This window comes from Panthera onca, chromosome B4, assembly GCF_046562875.1.
Source record: "Panthera onca isolate mPanOnc1 chromosome B4, mPanOnc1 haplotype 2, whole genome shotgun sequence".
In the NCBI taxonomy this organism is placed as follows: domain Eukaryota; kingdom Metazoa; phylum Chordata; class Mammalia; order Carnivora; family Felidae; genus Panthera; species Panthera onca.
Window position 1 is genome coordinate 112,606,425 of NC_138345.1, and position 23,210 is coordinate 112,629,634.

The 23,210-nt window shown below is 37.1% G+C and overlaps 1 protein-coding gene and 1 long non-coding RNA gene across 3 annotated transcripts in view; one reads left to right on the plus strand and one right to left on the minus strand.

Annotated features, from left to right (window-relative positions):
* Window positions 1-801: 801 nt before the first annotated feature.
* On the plus strand, window positions 802-1,425 carry LOC132693974 (uncharacterized). Its single transcript, XR_009617085.3, has 2 exons — window positions 802-1,044; window positions 1,132-1,425. It is a non-coding gene; the product is annotated as an uncharacterized LOC132693974 (long non-coding RNA).
* Window positions 1,426-6,450: 5,025 nt separating this feature from the next.
* The window catches only part of DCN (decorin), a 41,977-nt gene continuing 25,217 nt past the window's right edge, over window positions 6,451-23,210 (minus strand). For both annotated transcript variants that reach the window (XM_060656791.3, XM_060656792.3), the window contains exons 4-8: window positions 21,995-22,208; window positions 21,114-21,227; window positions 15,950-16,043; window positions 12,383-12,521; window positions 6,451-6,736 (exon numbers count right to left, since the gene is read on the minus strand). In XM_060656791.3, the coding sequence (XP_060512774.1) occupies window positions 6,542-6,736; window positions 12,383-12,521; window positions 15,950-16,043; window positions 21,114-21,227; window positions 21,995-22,208 (756 nt within the window). In that variant the 3' untranslated portion in view covers window positions 6,451-6,541. The remainder of the gene's footprint in view (window positions 6,737-12,382; window positions 12,522-15,949; window positions 16,044-21,113; window positions 21,228-21,994; window positions 22,209-23,210) is intronic.

The window sequence follows — 23,210 nt, forward strand, 5'->3', positions numbered from 1 at the left end:
CGGTAAATGTGGGAATGAAACAAAACATGAGCAGCAGAGTGAAGAATGAAATGGCTGTGATATCAAGTCAACAACCTGTAATACCTCTGCTGTGGGAGATCAGAGTCTGACGGGCAATGGAGACTAGCAAAGAGCTGTGTGTGTGTTGGGGGCAGCCTTCCAGAAGGAACTCTGGATGAATGGGAAACTGCTGTATGTAACGTTTTAGTTTACTTGAGGGATTAGGCATTTCTTTGTTCGCGTGGACAATAAGGCAGTGAGGGCATTCATCTGCAGCTGCCATAAACCGGGGGATGGAGTGCCTTGGAATAGCATTATGGAGAAGGAGGAAGGGAAAATAAGGAAAGAAAGATAATGATGATGATTCAGTAAAATGAGTGAACCAGAAGGAAAGCAGAGACCCAGTTTACGCCTGATTTATGTGATGAGAATGACATAGTAATTTTCTTTGCCAGATCAAGGTCATTGAAGAAGAATGCATTCAAAAGAACATAAGTGTTGTGTTCTGGAAAACTTGGGTCGCTTGAATACGGAAAGATGGCTTAAAACTAGCATGAACGTGTGAAGGGTGCTTGCCCAACCACAAAGGGTCAGAGGCGAAAAGACACTTCCCAACCTCTTACGTAATCCAACACAATTGTTAGCAAAAGTAAGAACAAACACTAGGTATTTCATAAAGATAAAAAGAAAGTGGATGCTAATGGTTGAATTGTGCCCCCTTCACACCGACACAAAGATATGTTCAAAGTCTAATCTCTAGGACCCGCAAGTGTGGGTGACCTTATTTGGAAATAAGGTCTTTGCAGATGGGATCAAGTTAAATGAATTCCTGCTCAATTGGGGTGGGGCCTAATCTGATATAACCAATGTCCTTATAGGAAGAGAAGAGACACAGACACACAGGAGAAGACGGTCCTGTGGAGATGGTGGCAGGGACTGAGCCTTGCGGAGAAGCAAGGAGGTGTTCTTCCCTAGAGGTTCAGAGGGAGCGGGGCCCTGCCAACGCCTTGATTTTGAACTTCTAGACTCCAGAATTGTGAGAGGGTAAATTTCTGCCATTTCAAGCTCCTAGGTTTGAGGTACTTTGTTAGAGCAGCTCTAGGAAACTAACACAATGGGGTTTTCTCACAGGAGCCAACCAGTAGGGGGGACAGGAGACAGACCCAATCCAGCATGAAATAGAGGACTCTGTTGTTTTGTTCCTCAAAGTACGGACCAAGAAGCAGCAGCCTTTCTGGGAACCTGTTCGAGATGCACAATTTCAGACCCCATCCCGGACCCAAGACCTAATTGCCCTTGAGGTGATTGCAGCCCAAACTCTGTGACCTGGCAGTCAACCTGTGTGAGCCCTTTCCATGTGCTGGGCTCCAGTCTAAAAGTTACACACTAGGTTAACCCGCTTAATCCACACACCAGCCTGCGAGGTAGGTACCATTATCATTCCCATTTTGCAGATAAGGAAATGACTCACAGAAAGGTTGAGTAATTTTGCTAAGTTGGGCAAATAACAACTGTTGAAGTCAGGGAAATGAGCCATATTTATCTTTATTTCAAAGGAAAAATATATAAGAAAGAAGTTGTATCGTTACTTGAGAGAGGGGTCCTGAAGGGCCAGGCCTCTCCACTCTCTGTGTCCTGAACAAAATTGGAAGCTGCTGGAAAAGATGTGTTTGAAGATGCGTTTTGCAGATCAAAGTCCAAAACGGTGATCTCTGTTCCTCTGTCTTGACCCATTCTTCACCCAGTTGTAGGTTAAGCAGCAGGTAACAGCAGACTTTCTCCTCCGACAGGAAGGCTCCCACATGCAGGAGGCAGGACTAGAGAAGAGAGCGTGGCACTCAAGGTCCAGCTCTGAAGAAAATAATCTAATGAAGCCATGGACCTTGAACACCTGAATGCCTTCCGACAGAAACTCCCTTTTCACTGTCATGAGAATGAGATCTCTCGGGAGGTGTAAGAGAGAAGGAAGATAAAGCCTTTCCTCCCTCCTGTTGAACATTCTGGGAGATTGATGTTTTGCAGGCCAGCAAGACTGGAAAAAAGGAAAAGAGTGGCTTCCTCTGATACCACCTCGACCCCTGTATACATTGAAGGTAAATATAAACTACTACACTGGTTTCAGAAGAAGGTAAAGACCACTGCAGTAGAGTGAATATCCCTATAAATTGAATCAAAAGTATTTTTTAGTTTCCAGTGCATATAAAAGTTATATGTACAATATACTGTAGTCTATTAAGTGTGCAATAGCATTATGTCTAAAAACTGTACATACCTTAATTTTATAGCTAAAAAATACTAACCATCATCTGAGCTTTCAGTGAGTCATAATCACTGGTAAACGATCACCATGACAAATACAATAATAAAGAAAAAGCTTGAAATATTGCAGGAATTACTAAAATGTGACAGAGACACAAAATGGGCACATGTCTGTAAACCGGCTCCATGGAGGATTACGGAAGATTGCCACAAACCTGCCTTATTTATTTATTTATTTATTTATTTAATTTACTTTAATTTCTAAATGTTTTTAAATGCTTATTTATTTTTGAGAGAGAGAGAAAGACAGAGCATGAGCAGGGGAGGGGCAGAGAGAGAGGGAGACACAGAATCTGAAACAGGCTCCAGGCTCTGAGCTGTCAGCACAGAGCCCAACGGGGGGCTGGAACTCACAAACCGCGAGATCATGACCTGGGCCAAAATCGGACCCTGAAGCGACTGAGCCAACCAGGTGCCCCAAACCTGCCATTTTCAAAAACCACAATATCTGCAAAGTGCAAGACAGTAAAGCACAGTAAAATGAGGTATACCACTATTTCCAATGATAAAATTTATTCCTCTGTATTTCTATTATTTGGTTACATGATTGTGTCTTTGTTAAACTATGATCACCTTAAAGTCAAGGATGACATCTTCTTCGCCTAGTAAATATTTTTGCATGACCAGAAATACACATCATACCATGAAAATCACAATTAAACTCATTAGGAGTATTTCAAACGTGACATCCAATATGATGTCACTAAGCGACATATGGCTATTAACTTTAAATTAATTACAATTACACAACATTTAAAAATCAGTTCTTTGCCACCTTTCTATTACCTATGGTAATAGGTACCATATTGGACAGTGCTGATACAGAACATTTTTAAGGTTGAACAGTGTTGTAGTTTCATTTTTTTTTTTTTTTTGCAAACAAATGTATCCTTTTTGAAATGTAACAAATCACATTGGTGGGATGACCCATTATCTTATAGCCCTGCATAAGAGGGCAAAGATAAAAGATGCTGTGGGTGTGCAGTGACTGTTCATTGTTGGACACAAACTCATTCTTTTCTAAAGTAGCAGGAGGCAACACACTGAAGGAATGAAATGTTTGCCTTTTCTTACTTACAAGCTGTGTATCCATGCGGAAATTATTTGACTTCTCTGGGGCTTCATTTGCTGATTTAAAAAGGTATTAAATAACCACACATAGTCCCCAGGGCTAATGTAAGTATTAAATGAGATACTGTATGTCCAATTAAGACATAGAGTTGAATAAAGGATAGTTTTTATCTCTATGGCACCTGAGCCTCAGGACACTCACCTGTTGCCACAATGCAGAGGGACTGCTAAGAGCCATGAATGGATTATCTTCTCAGTTTTCACGACTACCACCCTTGGCCTTGACATGCTTTGAGTTGTAGAAACTATTGCAAAAGCGGAGGCCGATCCTAACTGGCTCAGAACACATTGCGGTTATAATTCTGACTCTGCACTTACTCTTTCTAAATTTCATCATCTGTGAAATAGGTACAGTACATTCTTATGGGAGTTTTGTGATAAGCAGATGTGGACCAGAAAGAGCCTAGCACAGAAGCTTTGTATGCACGGAATAAACTCCAGAAATAAATGTATGTTGTGGTTGTTATCTTTCTACCAGGACTTATATTTACAAAAAAAAAAAAAAAGTTTATTGAATGGATGAATGTATGAATGAATGGAGTAAGCCAAATCAATAAATAGCCTCTCCTAGCTATTGCCTGATGCCACACTGTAAATAAATATCACTGACATGATTACTTCATGAAAGACGAGCGTGTGATTAAATAGCTCACACAAAGCACTGTGCTTTTCAGGTGGTGACTGCTGTAATGGAGAATAGGACTTTGCTAGAGCTTAGATCTGTAAGCTCTGGTTCTCAGGATTATCCAAATATTATTTTTATTTCCTGCCAAATTTATGCATACTATATAATTGACCGTCCATTAATATTGACGGTGTAAATTTTCTGTTTACACTTTGATTTTTAACACTGACCGTATTTCTTTAAAGAAGTAAACACTGCTTTAGTCAAAGCCATTATAAAAATAGCCCGTGTTTCCTAATGGAAAACCAGATTCAGTTAATCACTTGACAAAGTTTCATCGAATATTGTTTTGTTAGCAACTCCGATCAATGCAGAAAAGTCTAAAAATAATTGGGTTTCAGAAAAGGCATCTGGGATGACATAGGAGGGGAATATAATGTTTATCTGTGGCTGGTGAATTTTGTGTAATAATCCTACAGATAAAATTATAGTGCCTGGGCTAATTAGTTGTTCTCCAAGTGCCCTGACCAGATCTATTTTTTTCCCATCTCCGTCTTGCCCCAAGAAGAGCTCTCATCTTTCTAGCTTTCTTGACGGTTGTCTTTCGTTTAGGCTTAATCGGTGGGAGGATCTGACATAAAAGGTGAGGAGAGAGACCCTGTTTCAGGACCTCACCTCTGGCAGATGTGGCAACCTTCCAGAAACATAGCTCCCTGGGCACAGAAATCCTCCAAAGCTGTTCTCTTACTTGGATCCAGAAACTCAGTTCTTCCCCTGTCCATGTAGCCATTGGGGTAACAATGGCTTTTCACCACTGCCATCTTTTGGTGCCTTGTCGTCCCTTGCTTGGTGCAGTAAACTCTGTGCACACTGTATAATAGTCCCTTCATTTGAACTCTCAGAGGTAAATTCTGTTTTCTATCAGGCTCTGATTTACACAAAGATCAAAAGAGAACACTCTGTTGCCACGTATTTACCAGTATTTGACTTTTCTACAAAATGGGAATAACAGTATTGACTCATGTATACTCTGCAAGGCTGTGAAGTTGCTATGTAATAATGAGAGGGAATCTCATGACTTCTCCTGGAAATTTTGTGTTGATAAGCTTTTGTGTTCTGAGTGGTAAATAATGAGGGACACTCATTTTTTTGACCATAAGGAAGCCAGCCTGAAAATGTAATGAAGGAAGACAAAGTTGAACGAGATGCAGAGAAACTTGGCTGGAACTCTGATCAAATTGTACCTACGGGCTCCTCCAATGGCAGGACGGTTTGAGTTTTCCTTTGCGGTTTAAACCAGTTTGGATTTGGTTGTCAGTATTTGCAAACACAAAACAACTCTTCTCACATATTTGCTTATTGAATGTGAGAGCATAAATGTAGTTTATGATAAATCTCTACTTTTTGTAAATCAGCCTATTACCCCAGGCTTGCTGAGTGGTCTGCTTTGATAGGTCTTTATAAACCCTGCAGAAAATAAACAAATCTAAATTTGAAGATTTAACTAAATGCAAGAAATGTTTCTAATATTTACAATATTAGAATATTAATCGAGTAATTATAGAAATATTCAAGCCAGCGCCCTGGTTATACACATGATGTTTTAAACCTGATTAGTATCTTAGTAACTGAAAATACCAGCTTTCTAGACCAATCAGGAAAAATCAGCTTTGCACGTTATCAGCTCAGCACTGAATATAGGTAATGTAAGTTGTAATACACAAAGGTCAAAAAATAGGAGGAGATGAAATATCTGAGAACTTGAAAAGATGTACTATTTTTGCCAAGAACACAATGTCTGCTGTCTTCAGAAAATTGAGTTTAGGGAAGATTACAATTACACTTTTATACAATAGTAAGTTTGAATGTATTTGTAAATTTATTTGTTTCAAAATGATGACATTAGCAAAAATTTTACATAGCCTGTATTGAATTTACATATTCAAATGAGGCTTTACCAGTAATAATGGGGTTTAATACAGAGCTAGATAGAATTTGAAGTTCAACGTTATGTCAAAGAATCTAAGACCCTATGAGTTACAAAAGATCAATGTTTTTTTATTTGATTTCTTCTGAAAATTAGACAAGATTTACTAAATTGTTGACATGTATATACATATATATATAAATATATATATATATATATATATATATATACACACACATTTACTCCAAATTTTACGTTTAGGGAAATAAGAATATTTGCAATAACTCAGTTAACATCAACAGAAAGCTTCAAAAAAGAATTCTGAAAATGGCAGGCAAATTATTTTTTTTATTGTAGGCAATTATTTAAACTGCATATTTGGCTTTATATGCATTATAAATCATGTGGGGAAAAGATCCACATTGCAGTTAGGTTTTCAGTATCTAGCTTTCTTTTTTTTTTTTTTTTTTTTTTTTTTTTTTGAGCAACGATATTAATGGGATTTTGCCAGGTTATAAAAACGAGGGCTTTCTTGGGAGTTATTTATAATTTCCAAGCTGGATGGCGGAACGCACATAGACACATCGGAAGGTGGATGGTTGGATCTCCCAGTACTGGACCGGGTTGCTGAAAAGGCTCACACCTGAATAAGAAGCCTTTTTGGTGTTGTATCCAGGTGGGCAGAAGTCGTTAGACCCGACTGCAGAGATATTGTTGTTATGAAGGTAGACAACCTGCAAAACGAAATAATGGAGAATGATTATTTTCCTCTAAATATACGAAGCCATTCATGCAAATACCTTATTCTTTTTCTTTTATTATTTACTCTTTATCCTAGACCCATCCTTTCTCTTACACTTTCTGCCCAACCATCAACAAATGCTGCTAGCTTGATCTTCAAAATGTACCCAGAACCCAGTCCTTATCCCCACATCGACTTCTACAACATTGTCCAAAACTGCCATTATCTCCTCCTGGATGATTCAAGCTGCCTTTATTGTTGTCTTTCCTGCTTCCTCTTTTGCTCTGAAGTCAGTTTCCCTTCCTTCCTTCCTTCCTTCCTTCCTTCCTTCCTTCTCTCCTTCCTTCCTTCCTTCTTCCCCTCCCTCCCTCCTTCCTTCCTTTTTCTTTTTTATTTTCTGTAACCCTGTAAGTTAGCTCATAGAACAATTACTTAAAAAATTGAGCCGTTATATATTCTTTGCCTCAACACTCCAATGGCTTCCCATTTCATGCAGAATAAAGTCCAAAGTTCTCACAATGACCCACAAATCCAACATGGTCTGCCATCCTTCTGCTCTGACCTCATCTCCCCTCACTATTCAATCTAACTGGCCTACCTGCTTTTCCTCTATTACAAAGATCAAGGTCCTTCCTTAGGTTGGCACACATTGTTTCCTCTACCTGGCCTTATCTTCTCCACGATATCTACAAGGCTTACTCTTTCACGTAGTTTATATAACTTCTCCTTACCAGAGATGTCTTCCCTGACTATCCAATGCTGCCATTCATTCTCCATCCCAGTCACACTACTTTAAATCTTCACAGTAATTATCACTATAGAGCATATCATATGTTTGTTTGTTTGTTTCACCTGTTTTCCTTCTCTAGAATAAAAGCTCCATGAGGAAGGAAACTTGTTTTGTTTTGTTCATGACTGTATCTTCAGTGTCTATTAAACACAGTAGGTGTCCAATAAATATACATTAAATGAATACATGAATAAATTGATGTTATTTCATAAATTGTGTCTACATGGGCTGTTTTCAAGGCAAAGATAAAATGAGGGACCTTTGAACAAGATTATGCAGAATGAGGAAGTAATATATAATGAACAAGAGGAGTGTGCGTAGTATTTGAATCAAAATAATCACAAAGTCTAAGAAACACTTGAGTGTCATAGCATTTGGAATGAATAGACCTAGAAAGTTTTTTTTAAGTTTATTTATTTATTTTGAGAGAGGTACAGAGAGCATGCAGGGAAGGGGCGGAGAGACAGGGAGAAAGAGAATCCCAAGCAGGCTCCACACTGTCAGCACCGAGCCTGATGTGGGGCTCAAATTCATGAACTGCAAGATCATGATCTAAGCCCAAATCAAGAGTCAGACACTCAAATGACTGAGCCACCCAGACACCCCAGACCTAGAAATTTTTAATAAAAATTTATTCCATATTACAAATTCTATCTTATGAATAGAATTCTATAGTTCATTAGAATTTTTTCTGAAATGTATTTTATGATTATGTTTAAGATAATGGTAACTTGTTCATAGGTTTTTCTCAGGGATATTAAATATTACACTTATGAAAGGGCTTTAGAAATGGGTTTTCATGTAGATGTGATTTCTGAAGAGTGAGAAGTGACTTATCATACAACCTAACTTAAAATATAATAGTAACGTGACAGTTTCTAAAGTGTGTTATAAAGCCTATGAGATGCTTCCTTAAAATAATTAACTTAACCCAGAACACTCCTACTTATATGCAGGTGAAAAAGGCCTTGTTTAAGAAAGGTTTTAGAAGGAAGACAATAAAAACAGAAACAAGTGATATTAAAGCCAAACAATAGCTATAAGTATTTTTTTATAATTTTCAAACTTTGAAAATTTCTTCTCATTTGCCATTCTCTATTTCCTGGAAGTGACTAGCAAGAAAGGGGGCTCATGTTTGGTTAGAATTTAGGGCTAATACTGAAGGTGAGAGAAGAAAATGTCAAGACATAAAGCAAGTATTAGTCTGTGTAAAAAAGAAAATTAGATTCTCAACTCATTTTATAAGGTCATTATTTTCTATTATTAAAACCAGGCAAAAATCATGTTCATCATCATCATCATCACACACACACACACACACACACACAACCTACCTGTAAATATTTCATATTAGCATAAAGAACTTTAACAAAATATTAGGAAACTGTATCTCACAAAATATAAAAAGATTATACACCATGACCAAGATGAAGCATAATTTATCTCAGGGATGTAAAATTGCTTTAACTAGAAATTAATTAATTTAATTTACTCTATTAAAAGAATAAACAACCAAAACCACATGATCTTCTCAACAGACACAGAAAAAGCATCTGAAAAATTCGCTACAAAAACTTTCAATAAACTAATAAAAGAATCTTCTTAACTTGACAAAGAGCATCTACAAAAGACCTGTAGCTAACATCACACTGAATGGTAAAAAATTGAATGTCCACCCCTCTCTTAAAAGGAAAACAAGTCAAAGATGTCTAATTTCATCACTTCTATTCAATATTGTACTGGATATTCTAGCCAGTGCAATGAAGCAAGAAAAATAAATGAAAATAATTCAGATAAGAAAAGAATAACTAAAACTGTATTTATTTACAAGTGACATGATCCCAAATACAGAATGTCCAAAGACGTGCACAAAAACTTCTGCAACTAAAAAAATTTCAGCACAGTACCAGGATAGAAGATCAATAAACAAGAATGAATTATATTTACATATACAGTAAAACCTTGGATTGCAAGTAACTTGCTCTGTGAGTGTTCTGCAAGATTAGCAAATGCTTCTAATAAATTTTAACTTGATAAATGAGCGATGATGTCTTGCAATAGGAGTAGTATGTGATGACAAATGTCACATGGTCACAACTGAGCCAATTGTTCTTGAAATTAACTTTGATTAATTTGGATTACAAGCATGTTTCTGGAATGAATTATACTCACAAACCAAGGTTTTACTGTACTAGCAAAAAAAATGCAAAAATGAAATTAAGGTAACCATTCACAACAGCATCAAAAATAATAAAGAAAATGACAATAAACTTAGTAAAATAATTGTGAGACATGTATACTAAAAATGACAAAATATTGCTGTGAGAAGTTAAATAATATGAAATAGAGAGATATTCCATGTTTATGAATTAGAGGACTCAATATTGTTCAGATGACAATTCACCCCTAACTGATCTATAGATTCAACACAATCCCTATTTTGCAGGCTATTTTTGCAAAAATTAAAAGCTGATTCTAAAATTTATATGAAAACGCAAAGAAACAAGAATAGTTCTTATTTTTGAAAAATAAGAACAATGTTAAAAGACCTTCACTCCCAACTTCAAAACACAGCCAAAGGCTATAGTAATTAAAAAGCTTAGTGCTAGCAAGCAAAATGTGGTATATCCATACAACGGAATGTTACTCACTGATAAAAATGGAAGAACTACTGATACATGTTGTTATGGGTGACCTAACATCATTACAATAAGTCATTCTATTTATATGAAATGTCCAGGAAAGGCAAATCCACGGAGGTATAAAATAGATTAATGATTTCCTGTGAAAGGGGATGAGATTGAAAATTGACCAGAAATGGATATGAGGAATATTTGGGGGTAACATAAGTACTAGAACTGAATTGTGGTGACGGTTGAACAACTATATAATTTTGCTAAAAACAACTGAGTTATATGCTTACGAAAAAAGCAGTGATATGGGTGAAATCTCTAAGAGCCTATAAGAAGGGATGTGAAATGGGTGCACGGATAGCCAATTAGAGATGAAAAACCAAGAATGAGACCCTTCTGAACGTGAGACCCTGTGTGAATGCCCATGAGATTTGCTGACATTCAACAAAGATTTCAAAATAGCATGTTTTATAAATTTTTCTCTGTGACTCACAATAAGAACACATTATACACTAAGGTTTGGTATATATGAAACTACGCATTTAAACAACATTTTTACGAAATCCTTACCATTACAGTGATATTTTCTTTCCATGCATCCTATCCTATCCTTTCTTATCCCATACATGTTAATTAACTCATCAAACTTATTTTATGAACTCAATAATGTGTCCAGACTGAAATTTGAAAAATGGCAATCAAGAAGATAACACGGATTATTCTGGGATATAAAAATGAAAACAAACCAATCCCCGCAGCCCCCCCAAAAATGCCCACCACCAACAGAAATCTTAATAGTAACAATGGTAGCTATTACTTGGTCTTCTAAGTGTCTTGCTTTTGCTTGTGCCTTCAGATCTGCTTGCTCATTATCCTACCACCATCAAAGACCCACTAAAAAAGAATCAGCGTGAAATACAATGTTTTCAAGTGTCATCTTTATACTTATAATTCAGATACTTTATTGAAATCTAGCTAACGTGAATCCTTATAGCTATTTCGCTTGGAGTTTTTGTCACAAACCAATAAAAAAAAAAAAAAAGACGTCCATCACATTTTGGCAGAACTGATGGCAGAGTAAGGGATAAACTTATCTTGAACCACAAGCAAAAAAGTTGAGGTACTAGATTACTAAAATGGCAACTTGATGAAAAGGTTTTATCTATAATAGAGCATCAATGTCAAGATATAATTTCTGAATCATCATGGTTCAACTAAGTACCTAGGTAAATATCTGACAGAAGCAATTTAAATCTGAACTTTATAGAAGCTGAAAAATTAGATAAAATAAGCCAATACATAAATCTATGAATAACCACATTAACTTTTGAATATAAAATTTGAATAATATAGGGGCGCCTGGGTGGCTCAGTCGGTTAAGCGGCCGACTTCGGCTCAGGTCATGATCTCGCGGTCCGTGAGTTCGAGCCCCACGTCGGGCTCTGTGCTGACAGCTCAGAGCCTGGAACCTGTTTCAGATTCTGTGTCTCCCTCTCTCTGACCCTCCCCTGTTCATGCTCTGTCTCTCTCTGTCTCAAAAATAAATAAGCGTTAAAAAAAAAAATTAAAAAATAAATAAATAAATAAAAAATAAAAAAAAATTTGAATAATATATTTGTGCAATTTCCTGAGTAACAGTGGAAATATTATTTTGTTATACGTGAAAAAAATATTATCACTATTTAAACTGATGAGCATGCCTTACATTTATAGGTTTACAGACTACAAAGCTCTATTATCACCATGGGCCATTGGACCATATCTTCTTATCCTTATGCATGTACTATAGCTTGATAACTGACATGAAGTTAACTCAGTCACAGAACATTCCTTTTGACCTATATTGCATCTGTTAAAGCTAAAATTTAAAACTTCTCTTTTATTCCATATCTATTCATCATAAATGATCTCATCTCCTTCAACCAATATGTTTTTGTTACACTGATCTATGGCTTGAAACTACCTTGCCTGCTTCCTAAAACATACTCTATTCTAGAAGATAGCATTATAATAAGGTTAAGGTAATAGTCCTATTAAAAAAATAATAATTCAAGCCTGTATTTTTCAGGAAACCAGAATGAATACTGATGTGGAAACATGAAAAATATCTTTCTGCAAAAATATTGCCAGGCAGAGCTACCTGCCCCTCCTAGCATCCCAGTAGGGAGGGTTTGCTCCCTAGAGACCCCTTACAGGTTTAGTGGTGCTGCATTACCTGGATGTATTTGTGCTCCGCCAGCCCACCAGGTACTCTGATAAGCTTATTGTTGTCCAAGTGAAGCTCCCTCAAATGAGGAGTGTTGGCCAGAGTGCCATTGTCAATAGCAGAGATGCTGTTAAAACTCAGTCCCAACCTGCAAAAGGAAGTGGAAATGAATGCATGTCCTCTGCTCAGGGCACATGGATGCTTTCTTCACAGGTGCTGTGTGATTTATCAAGTCAACAGCAAGGACTTTCTTTGTTTTTGTATTTACTGTTCCCTTTGCTTAGAGTACTTTTTTCCAAACTTGCTGAGCCTACATAAAGCCCATTTGTTCCAAAGTTCCCACCATAGAGTCACTTTCTCTCTTTTTTTAAATGTTTATTTATTTTGAGAGAAAGAGAGCAAAAGCACATGTGTGCAAGCAGGGGAGGGACAGAGAGAGAGAGAGAGAGAGAGAGAGAAAGAAAGAGAGAGAGAGAGAGATAATCCCAAACAGGCTCTGCACTGTCGGTGCAGAGCCCAACCTTAGGCTCCGAACCAAAGACCATGACTTGAGCTGAAATCAAGAGTCTTGGGTTTAACTGACTAAACCACCCAGGCACCCCAACTTACTCTCTTTGAAACTCGTCTGATCCTACCAAACTAGATAGGTACCCCTAGTAAATGCTCCTATAGCATCCTGTTAGCACCCTCTTAAAAAATTCAAGGGACTGTGTACTTGTGGTCTCTCCTAGAGAAAAGTGACTGTTTTGCAGCATATCCAGTCTTAACAGAAAGCTTCTTATGATCAATGAGTCGCTGCTGAATTGATTTCTATGTATAATACATATGATGAATTCACTCCGTAGAATACTCAAAGGAGTACTATTATCATTTGGGTCACTTTAGAAATCAAACAATTGTATACTTATTATATACATTTCTTCATTGGAAATAAAAGGTAGAAGGTTCCAATGAATCAGTAAACATATCTGCCAGGAAGGTTAACAGAATTAGCATTTTGCTTTCGTTTGAGTTTATCAGTGATCATCTGCTACTATCAGAATTTGCCTGGTGCCAGCATTCCTGGCTTCTGACCCTGACCTCTGACCTACATGTCTGTTTCTTGGCCCTTTAACATTTCTTCTACAATACCACTCAAAGTTTTGGGCTGCATTTTTTAAATTAAGTGCGTAACAAGTGAAAGTTCTGCAGCCATGCGGTCCCTTCCTAGTAAATGGGATTCAAAAGTCAGAAGAGGTTAACATGGAGACAAGGTTGATGTATTTGGCATTCCGAAGATGAATGCCTCTGTCAAACTAGGGTGCTGTCAATCCTAAAGGGCAGAGAGGAGATACCTGGGATGAGGCAACAAGGTAATGAAAGAGAACCAGAAAACTCAAAGGGAGAGAAAGAGGAGGAGTCTATTGGGCTCCTTCACATGATGTGGAATAGGCTTGGAAACTTTGTAGGATCGTTTTAGCTTGCCTTCAGCTAGTTCTGATTTTTGAGCCCTTCTGAGATTTAGATTCCGGTTTATGTAACCCAAGTCTCTCAGTTTTAATCATGACTTGGTATTTGAAATAACTGAGATTATACTATGCTAATTTTAAGCTATTAATAAAACAGTGGATTTATCTTAGCTATTGATTATTAACCTGGCATCTTGGCAGAGAACACGTTGTTTCCCCACCACCCCACCCTCCCCAGTCTTAGACATATTTCTTGTTTCTGATCTTGTCTCTCCTATCACAGAGTCATGTCTCCTATTTCTTACAACACCCCAAATCCCATATCCAATTTTGGGCTACTACATTCTTAGAATATAATATTCTTAATAACTGATTCAAAGAAACTTCAATTTTATGGTGATTTATTTATATGTTCAATCAATAAATATTTTTGAGGACCTGCTATGTTCAAGATATTATTCTAGCCTTATGAAGGCAGAGGGCACATGGCTCAAAAACAATGATTCCTTCCATTGAAGAGTATTTCATCAAATAAGGGAGATGATGATATATGTATACATATATAACAAAAAGGAAAGTGTGCCCCAAAACCATCTTATATTTTTGGAGAGAGGCATATACTATTTCTCCCCACATGTTCCTAATAACTAATTGGAATATTTGCCCCACAACGTTCTGAGATCAGTGGCTGCTTTTTTTTCTTCTTTTCCCAGTTTTGATTTTCAATACCAAAATACTTCTCATGTCCCAACATCAACGAAGAGTAAACAACATGAGGATTTGATGGTTTCATAGACATATTTTTCTGGACTTGATTCCAAAAAGAAATTTGTCTGATAAATTCAAGAATTGGAAAAATTTGCTTGGCCAATGGGTCAATCTGCTCCAATTTAATGAATGGAGTTAAAAAAAAAATTCCATACCACTTTCAGTATAAAATAAACTTTTATTCTAAAAAGGCACAGATATTATTAGGGGCTTACCATATTTGGAATTAGACTATTGTACATCTCAACCACTGCTACCACTAACAGCTGTCCTAAAGACAGTTCTATACAATAGGCAATGCAACTGATCTTCCTACATTTTTCTGCAGCTAGAGGGACCAAATCAACAAAAAAAGGTCAGTGATGCACAATGCTATTTCAAAATATATTTTCTATATTAGAGGCTGTAATGAAAATGACTTTAGATTTCTTCTCGTCTGAGACTTAGGGTAATACACTGTGTTATAGTCACATCTATATGCTCACCTTCAGCTCTCACCACCCACCAGCTCACTGGGGAATACCCACAGAAATGGGAAAAGCTGTGTTATATATCATCTTGTCTTAGCTATTTCTCAAGGATAAATGATATACTTTATTTGTCTCCCATAAAATTTATAAAGAAAAAAAGAGAAGTGAGTCAATTTGGCATAACACTACGCTCCTTCGTAAGAACATTCAGCAATACAGTTCAAGAGCACAGTGTTTTTTGAAGATAAAGCAAATAGTTTGCAAGCCTTCTCCTCTTTTTATTACTTAACCAGATTGCAAACATAAAAAGATTAAAGTTAGGGTAGAAGTCAGGAAAGGAACTAATGATTATCTGTCAGGAAAAAAAAAGTTAACAAGGCCCAGAAACACACACACACACACACACACACACACACACACACACAACCCAATGACTTTTGTAAGACTACATTAAATGTCCAGAGACATTTTAAACTCTTCAGAGAATAGAGATATGAGAATCTCATCATAATCATCCGGATACAATGGTGTGGGATGCCCAGTACTTCCATGTCCTGGTAGCTTTCATTGTAAGGCATTTTCAAATTCTGAACACTGGGTTATAATGTAATCAACCTTCTGTTGAATTCAACTAAGTTAGAACCTACTGAATAAGCATGTTGATTTAATCAGGTACATTGTACATGAGATATGTCATGGTTATGCTAAGTATGCCATTTCATGGCTTTTTAAAGAAATAATTGAGCATGCTGAGGTCTGAGATTGTTGGGACCAACAGCAAAAAATATGGTATGGTCAGAAATTGCCCGTGGCATTTCTAGTTCTAGGCATGTGGGCACCTATACATCAAGCCATTTTACAGACATAAGGTTATGAAAGAATATTATTACTTAGCCAAATTATTCAGTCCTTTCAGGCTAGCTGCATCAACTTTGGAGATTTTGTTGCCTTCAAGATGTAATTCAGTAAGGGAAGGAGGAAGACCTGGAATACAGAAATACAAAATGTTACATTAGCAGATAAACGTGATGATGGGATGTAAAGACTTAATGAAGACAAAGGCCACCAATTTTCTAAAAGACAGAGTGTCAAAGGATTTGCTTTACATCATTTTCATTGGTTTTGATTTTTATCTTTTTTCTTCATCCCTTTCATAACAATATACACTTCTAGAAGTAGTACAGGGGCTTTTTCCTTTTCTCGTAGTTCAATTTTAAACAAAAACATGGACTGTGGTTTCTCACATAGTAGATTTTTGTCTCAGGAATTCTTAGGATACAATTGTAGAACTGAGGTCAAACCCTGAATCTCATTAGTTTCTTACACTTCTGCTAATAAGTTAACACTACCGTGGATAAAAGATGACAACTCTTTATTATATGCTTTATTATAGCATTTGAGCTATAATAAAGAGATCATGTATAAGTTAAACCTATAGGCAAATTTAACTAAGTATCTCATTCATGGGCATTATTAATAATTGACGCTGATATACTGTGCTGGCTTCAGTCTTAATCAGCTTTTCTGCATTAAAAATCAAACACATGGGACGCCTGGGTGGCTCAGGAGGTTTAAGCGTCTGACTTCAGCTCAGGTCATGATCTCACGGTTTCATGGGTTCGAGCCCCACGTTGGGCTCTGTGCTGACAGCTCGGGGCCTGGAGCCTGCTTCGGATTCTGTGTTTCCCTCTGACCCTCCCCCACTCATGCTCTATCTCTCTCTGTCTCTCAAAAATAAAAAAAAGAAACAAGAAAACTTTTAAATAAATCAAATGCAGAAACAAACCCAACATCAAATTCCTCTGCAACACGGATGTGTCCAAAGAGCTAAGAGCTATTACTTGGACCTTTCAAATCAAGACTGTTCCCCTACACAAGAGGAATGTGGAGGCCTATAATCAAGCAACCTGCCATATGTAGAACACCTGGGGAAATAATTTCAGATCCAAAGTATCCACAAAACCTCTGGATAGTGCTTCTTGAAAGGCTATGACTTCTAAAAATTTAGTAATATTAATATAAAAGTTTAAATATTTTATTTTCATTTCCTCCTGCCATCTGAGGATGCATTATGCTTTTATACAGCTTTTTAAAGGGCATATTGTTCCACTTACAAGAATAGCACCAACCACGAAGAAAAGAGCAAATTGGTTACATGTAGAACTAACATCTGCTTAGCAGAGAGTGTCGGTTGTTTGTCCATAAAGAACAAAATTGGAAAACTGCAGGTTATGTTCGGCATGAAATTGTCATTGCGTGTCACTGAATTCTATCAGTACTGTCTATTTAATGTAAAAGTTTAGTCCATATTTGATTTGACCTTAGTATCAGTTTCTCTATGGTGCTATGTTTTGTGTGGGAGCTGCTAAGGAAGGAATTTCTACTCCCTGCAAGTCTGAAACGTGGTCAACTCTGTGGCACTTTCCCTAATTTAGCTCATTTACTTGTTTCAGTTTACAAACTATTTTTTGTTAATCCCTGTTCATAGACGAAGAAACAGAGACTCAAAGTTACAAATTTGGAGACTATCTAGCTGCTAAGTAGGGAAGGTAAAATGTTCCCAGACAGTCAAAGGGAGTTAAATTGAACTATAGTTGCTCTTAACTGAATGAAATGAAGTTGAGACAGCATGAGAGAAGCAAGAGGGACTTAACTCCCATAAAGCCACTGGTCTGAGGCAAAGGTTAAAAGTTTCCATATACTTAGAGACAAATACCTCCTTCTGGGAAAGCGAACAAATGAGATAATAGTCATTACGAGTAATGGTTGTCTGGGCAAAATTAGAAGTAACAATTTAAAGCCTGCTTGCACAAGTATTTCTATTTTCCAGGAGCCCTAAAAGAATGTCAACCATAAAGGCATTCTAGGATTGTCTCTTGTCCACTGAAAACTAACGACCGCAGATAACGACCGTGGGATTGAAGAATGCTTCCCAAATCCTAGCCCCTCTCCCCTAGGAAAAATGCCTTTACAAGTCTTGCACAATACCCTTTCAGAGAGCAACAGTTCTCTTTCTTGTCGGCTCCCTTGTACACAAGTTATCTCTAATAAACTCCACCCACACTCTTTCCCCTCACTTCAGTGTTCATTTCTATGACACTGAGACTCAAGAACCTAGTCTCCGGGGTCCGGTAACAAAATCACAATTGCACAGTTCTTATGACTAAATATCATGAAAACATAGTCACTCTTGGAAGAAGGGATTCTAACTACTCAAGTCTCTTTAGAATACACAAGTGTGGATTTTTAAATTACTCCCATATGTAATTAATGAGTGACTTTATAACAAACCATACTGAATACACATCGTTTCTTCCCTATCACCATGAAAAGATAGTATTAAAATGTAGTGTCTCTAGAACAATTATCCTCACATCCATAACTCTTACCAAGGTTCTAAGTGTCTTCCCTTTTGCAATGTCAGTTTCCCCAAAGTTAAGGTATAGCCAGGAGAAAGTTTGTGGAAGAAAACTTTGCAATAAGATAGAGAGAGGCAAATTTGCAAAGAATACCATTAATCTTTGCCACCGTAGCGTTTAGCTAAGGAACCTACACTCTAGTTACTTTTTTTGTTCCTTTCCCTTTTCATTTTTAAGGTAAATATGAGAGCTTACCTTGGGCCAGGTACTATGCATGCACATTCAAGTCTTATTTGTGTCTATCCTCACAAATATACTAGAAGATAGGTGTCACTAATACCTCTGTAGATAGTAAAACTGAGGTTTTAGAGATGTGCAATAACTAGCCTAAAGTCACAGAAAGACTAAGTGGCTGAGCCAGACCTCTCACTCCTGTTTTCTAAGTGGAGAAACCATAACTCATCACTTCATTCCACGGCCTTGTGTTTCCATCAGTGATGGTAGACCATTAATGTGGACATTAAGCCTCCCAGAGGCAGCTGATGGTCTGGTGTAAGAATCCAGCCTAAGAAAGGCAGACTCATGTATTTCATCAGCATAAATATGCATAAGAGAGAGGACTTAGGTAAGCAGCAGAATACAGTGGTCACGCACATGGGCTCTGACATCAGCACAGCACAGTCCCAGCTTGGCCACCTCCAAACTCCAAGACCTTGGTCACAATTTACTTCATGTCGTTAAGCTTTGGTTTTCCGTATTTATTAAGCAGGCATGATAATATTCCTAGAGAGGAATGGTTTGAGATTCATATAGAAAAATCCACAAAAAGCATTTGGCACAATACCTGCTACTAAATAAGGGCTGAACAAAATTTAGTTACTGTAATTTTTATAGTAAGTGTTTAATAAATAAAAGTAAGCTAGAAATGGTGAGAAGAGAGTACATAGAATAGGGAGAAGATGTGAGGAATATAGATCCCTAAGTGATGAAATGTGTCACTGAAAGATATTTTGGAGGATGCATTAAAAGGGACAGCAAAATCAAAGACTGGTTCCAGTTTTTTTATTTGGCCTTCTATAGCTCTATGGCCGTAGGCAAAATGTATGCGTATATATTCTATACAAAAATATAATTAAATAATTAAAATATTACTAAAACTGATGTGCCTGGGTGGTTCAGTCGGTTGAGCATCTGACTTCCACTCAGGTCATGATCTCACAGTCGTGGGAATGAACCCTACATCGAGCCCCACATTGAGCGTGAAGCCTGCTTGGGATCCTCTCTGCCCCTCTCCCTCTCTGTCTTACACTCTCACACTCTCTTTCTCAAAACAAATAAATATTTTTTTAAAGAATGACACTCATTACATGCAACAAGTTGGAGGCTCAATATGAGTGCTTTATAAACTATAAATGAGTATCTATCATCTATCTATCTATCTATCTATCTATTATCTATCTATACCAATAGTTGCTGTTATGGGCATAAACACATCTTCTGTAGCAAAAAGACTATGGAGAGAGCAAGGGGTAGTAAGAAACCATTCTATGGAATATGTACTCACAGGAGCTGACGTTTCTGTGGAAGCACAATAAAAGGTAATTGTTTTCTGTGGGCAGAACCTACATTTTGTGCCCAGTCCAAGAACAAGATATCTAAGCTGAGAAAGGGCCAGATGGAGGGGAAACTTGGAGAATACAGCTGGGCTTTTGAAAGACTAAAACCCTGGGCCAGGTAAAATGTGAAAATTAGAGGAATTTCTTTATGGTAATTAGATTTCTTTTCTTTGTGGCTTATGTGTCTCTCCCAGGTAGCCCTTAGCACAATGACCTTAACCCCATGGCTGTGTAGTGATTGCTATTTATTTTCTGGCTTTGCTCTAGGTAATAAGGTCCATGAAGGCAGGCAGTATACCCTATTCACTGTCCTGTCTCCAGTGTTTGGTACTTTGCCTAAGCAAAATGAGTGTTAAAACATTTTTACAAATAATAAAAGGTAATATTAATCCACTATTTATTTACTTACATGCCTGATATTTTTCTAATTAGTTATTTAATCATTAGACAATCTAATGAGTTGTATGTTGGTGTTATTACCACTTTACCAATAAAGAAGTTAAGGCATAAATATTGAATAACTTGTCCAAGGTCTTAGAGCCAGTTAGGGACACACTGAACTCAAGCAAATAGACCAAAATACATATTCTCTACAACACTATTATATAAGACTTATTATATAAGTGGCCACTATGGATCCTCTTATTCAGAGAGTAAGATGGAAAGGAATTCACTAAAAGATTGGAGACTCAAAGTAAAAATTGGCTCAATTTCTGAGGTGTTCCCATGTATCTTTTTTCCTTTAACACCAGCAAGGGATTCTATTCTTTAAATAACTGTACTTTTTCCCCTGTGCTCTCACAATTCTTTAACATGAAATCATTATGTGTAAGTTATATCTTAGAAGAGACTTTATAAGTCTCGCCATCTCTACAATGAGTCTAAATGGCCCAGGGGTCATCCAGGCTCAATAGAAACAAGGGTAGACAATTTACTGGAAATAACTGGAAATGTCCAGTAAAGACAATTTACTGGAAGTTGGCTGCTTCAGTCACCGTTTAAATTTCCAAAACAATTTTTTTGAATGTTAAAGTTGTTATATTTGGATGTTCAAACTGCTTTGGAGAATTTTCTATCACCTTGCGGGATGGTGGTTATATTGGTGTCGGCAATGCGGATGTAGGACAGCTTCTTCATTCCCTGGAAGGCTCCATTTTCAATTCCCGAGCTCTTCAGTGGGTTGGTGCCCAGTTCTACAAATGCAAAAAGTGCAAAGTTCTTAGAGAACAATATTAGGATATTGCAAATCAGAGTCGTGTCTGTTTCAACAAGGAGTTTAAGAGAAATTTGGGTCAATAACAGCTTGACTGAAAAACAAAACAGAAATTAATGAACACGCTCTTCATAGGGATGGCAAACTAAGGTAAAATTTTCTCTCATTAAAACAAACAAAAACCAAACAATAACAATAAAACACAAAGATTTGTGGTAAAAGCAATAGGTTTGCCCGGAAATCAACAAACACAAGTGTTTATAAGTCACACTTATGGTGGGGCTATTACTTTCCTGAGATGAGTTGCAATGCTAAATAATCTGAAACTAGCATTTTGTAAGCCAATTATAAAATCACCATTTGTTATCACGATTAGAACACATTTGTTAAAACAAATGATTTATGAATGTTCACAATAGAAACAATCCCCACAGTGGAAAGGTATCCCCCACACATCTCTAATTAATTACTACTTAATTCCATCCATTCCATTGCATCTTGGCCATACATGAGGGTGACTTTGGGCCTACAGTTTTCTCCACACTCCCAGATCCTTAAGATTGAGGAACAAAAACATCGTAAAGCACAGATTCAAAATCTCATGTCTGCCGGTCTTGCTACTGTTCCTGGTATAGGCTAAAGACATGCCAGTTCTAGCTAATTTTCCCTTCCTGCAGCTAAAGCTTACTTGGAATCTTTTAAGGTGAACCTTCAATCCTGGCCTTAGAGTTATAAGAATATCTGTACCTACGACGATCATCTGGTTCAGGCCATTGAACACAGCTTTTCGCACTTTGGTGATCTCATTCTCGTGAGCACGCAGCTCCTGAAGAGTTTTGGGCATTTTTTCTGGCAATTCCTTCAGATGATTCTTGGACAGATAAAGTCGTTCCAATTTCAACAAAGGTGTAAATGCTCCAGGGCTGATTTTGCTAATTTTGTTGTTGACAAGGATCAACGTCTGTAGATAGTGAACAAAAACAACATATATATAATAGGTGTGTAGTTTATTTATTTCATTCATGAGACTAACAGAGAAATCTACAAAACTGCAAGAGATCAGAAAAGAATTAACCAAATGTGATTCTTTCATTTCAGAAGTGTAATGAGGATCTGAACATCAGAAATTAAGGTGATGAAATATAGATTATAATATAGATACAGAGACACTTAATTTTTCAACAGTAAATACTCCTAAAGATTGAAATTATGAGAGTAACCCAAAATGCCTGAAAACAAGCCAATGCCACAGGCATCCATCCCCCAGTCAACTTTTTAACCTAAAAATCCAAATTCATTGACTGCTGTCACGGATTCCACTGCAATAGGATGGCATTGATTTGTCCTGTCATCAGCAATGCAAGACATAAAATTTTCTTGCAGCCTTACAAATTCAGATAAAACTTTTCCCCAAAAGTTTGCCAAATTGGTATATTATGTTGTAGCTCACTGTAATTTCTTTGGATTTCTTGGTCACTTGAAAGGTAAAATCAATTTCCTTTTGTTCGGTATCTTATGGAAAGAAAGATTTGCGTGATCACAATACTTCTCATTTTTATTACATTTTAATATATTTAATAACTGGTTTATAGAAAATAAAGATATAGTTAACATGAAATGCAGAGCCTTAATATTTTTTATTCTGTTTTTGTCCTTTTTACATATAAGGTTTTATATAGTCAAGTATGTTAATATTTTTGGTAATTCTTAAATTTTTGTTCCTGCCTTCTCCTAATATAGAAAATTACTTCTGGGGCACCTGGGTAGCTCAGTCGGTTGAGCGTCCGACTTCGGCTCAGGTCACAATCTCACGGTCCGTGAGTTCAAGCCCCGCGTCAGGCTCTGGGCTGATGGCTCAGAGCCTGGAGCCTGCTTCCGATTGTGTCTCCCTCTCTCTCTGCCCCTCCCCCGTTCATGCTCTGTCTCTCTCTGTCCCAAAAATAAATAAACGTTAAAAAAAATT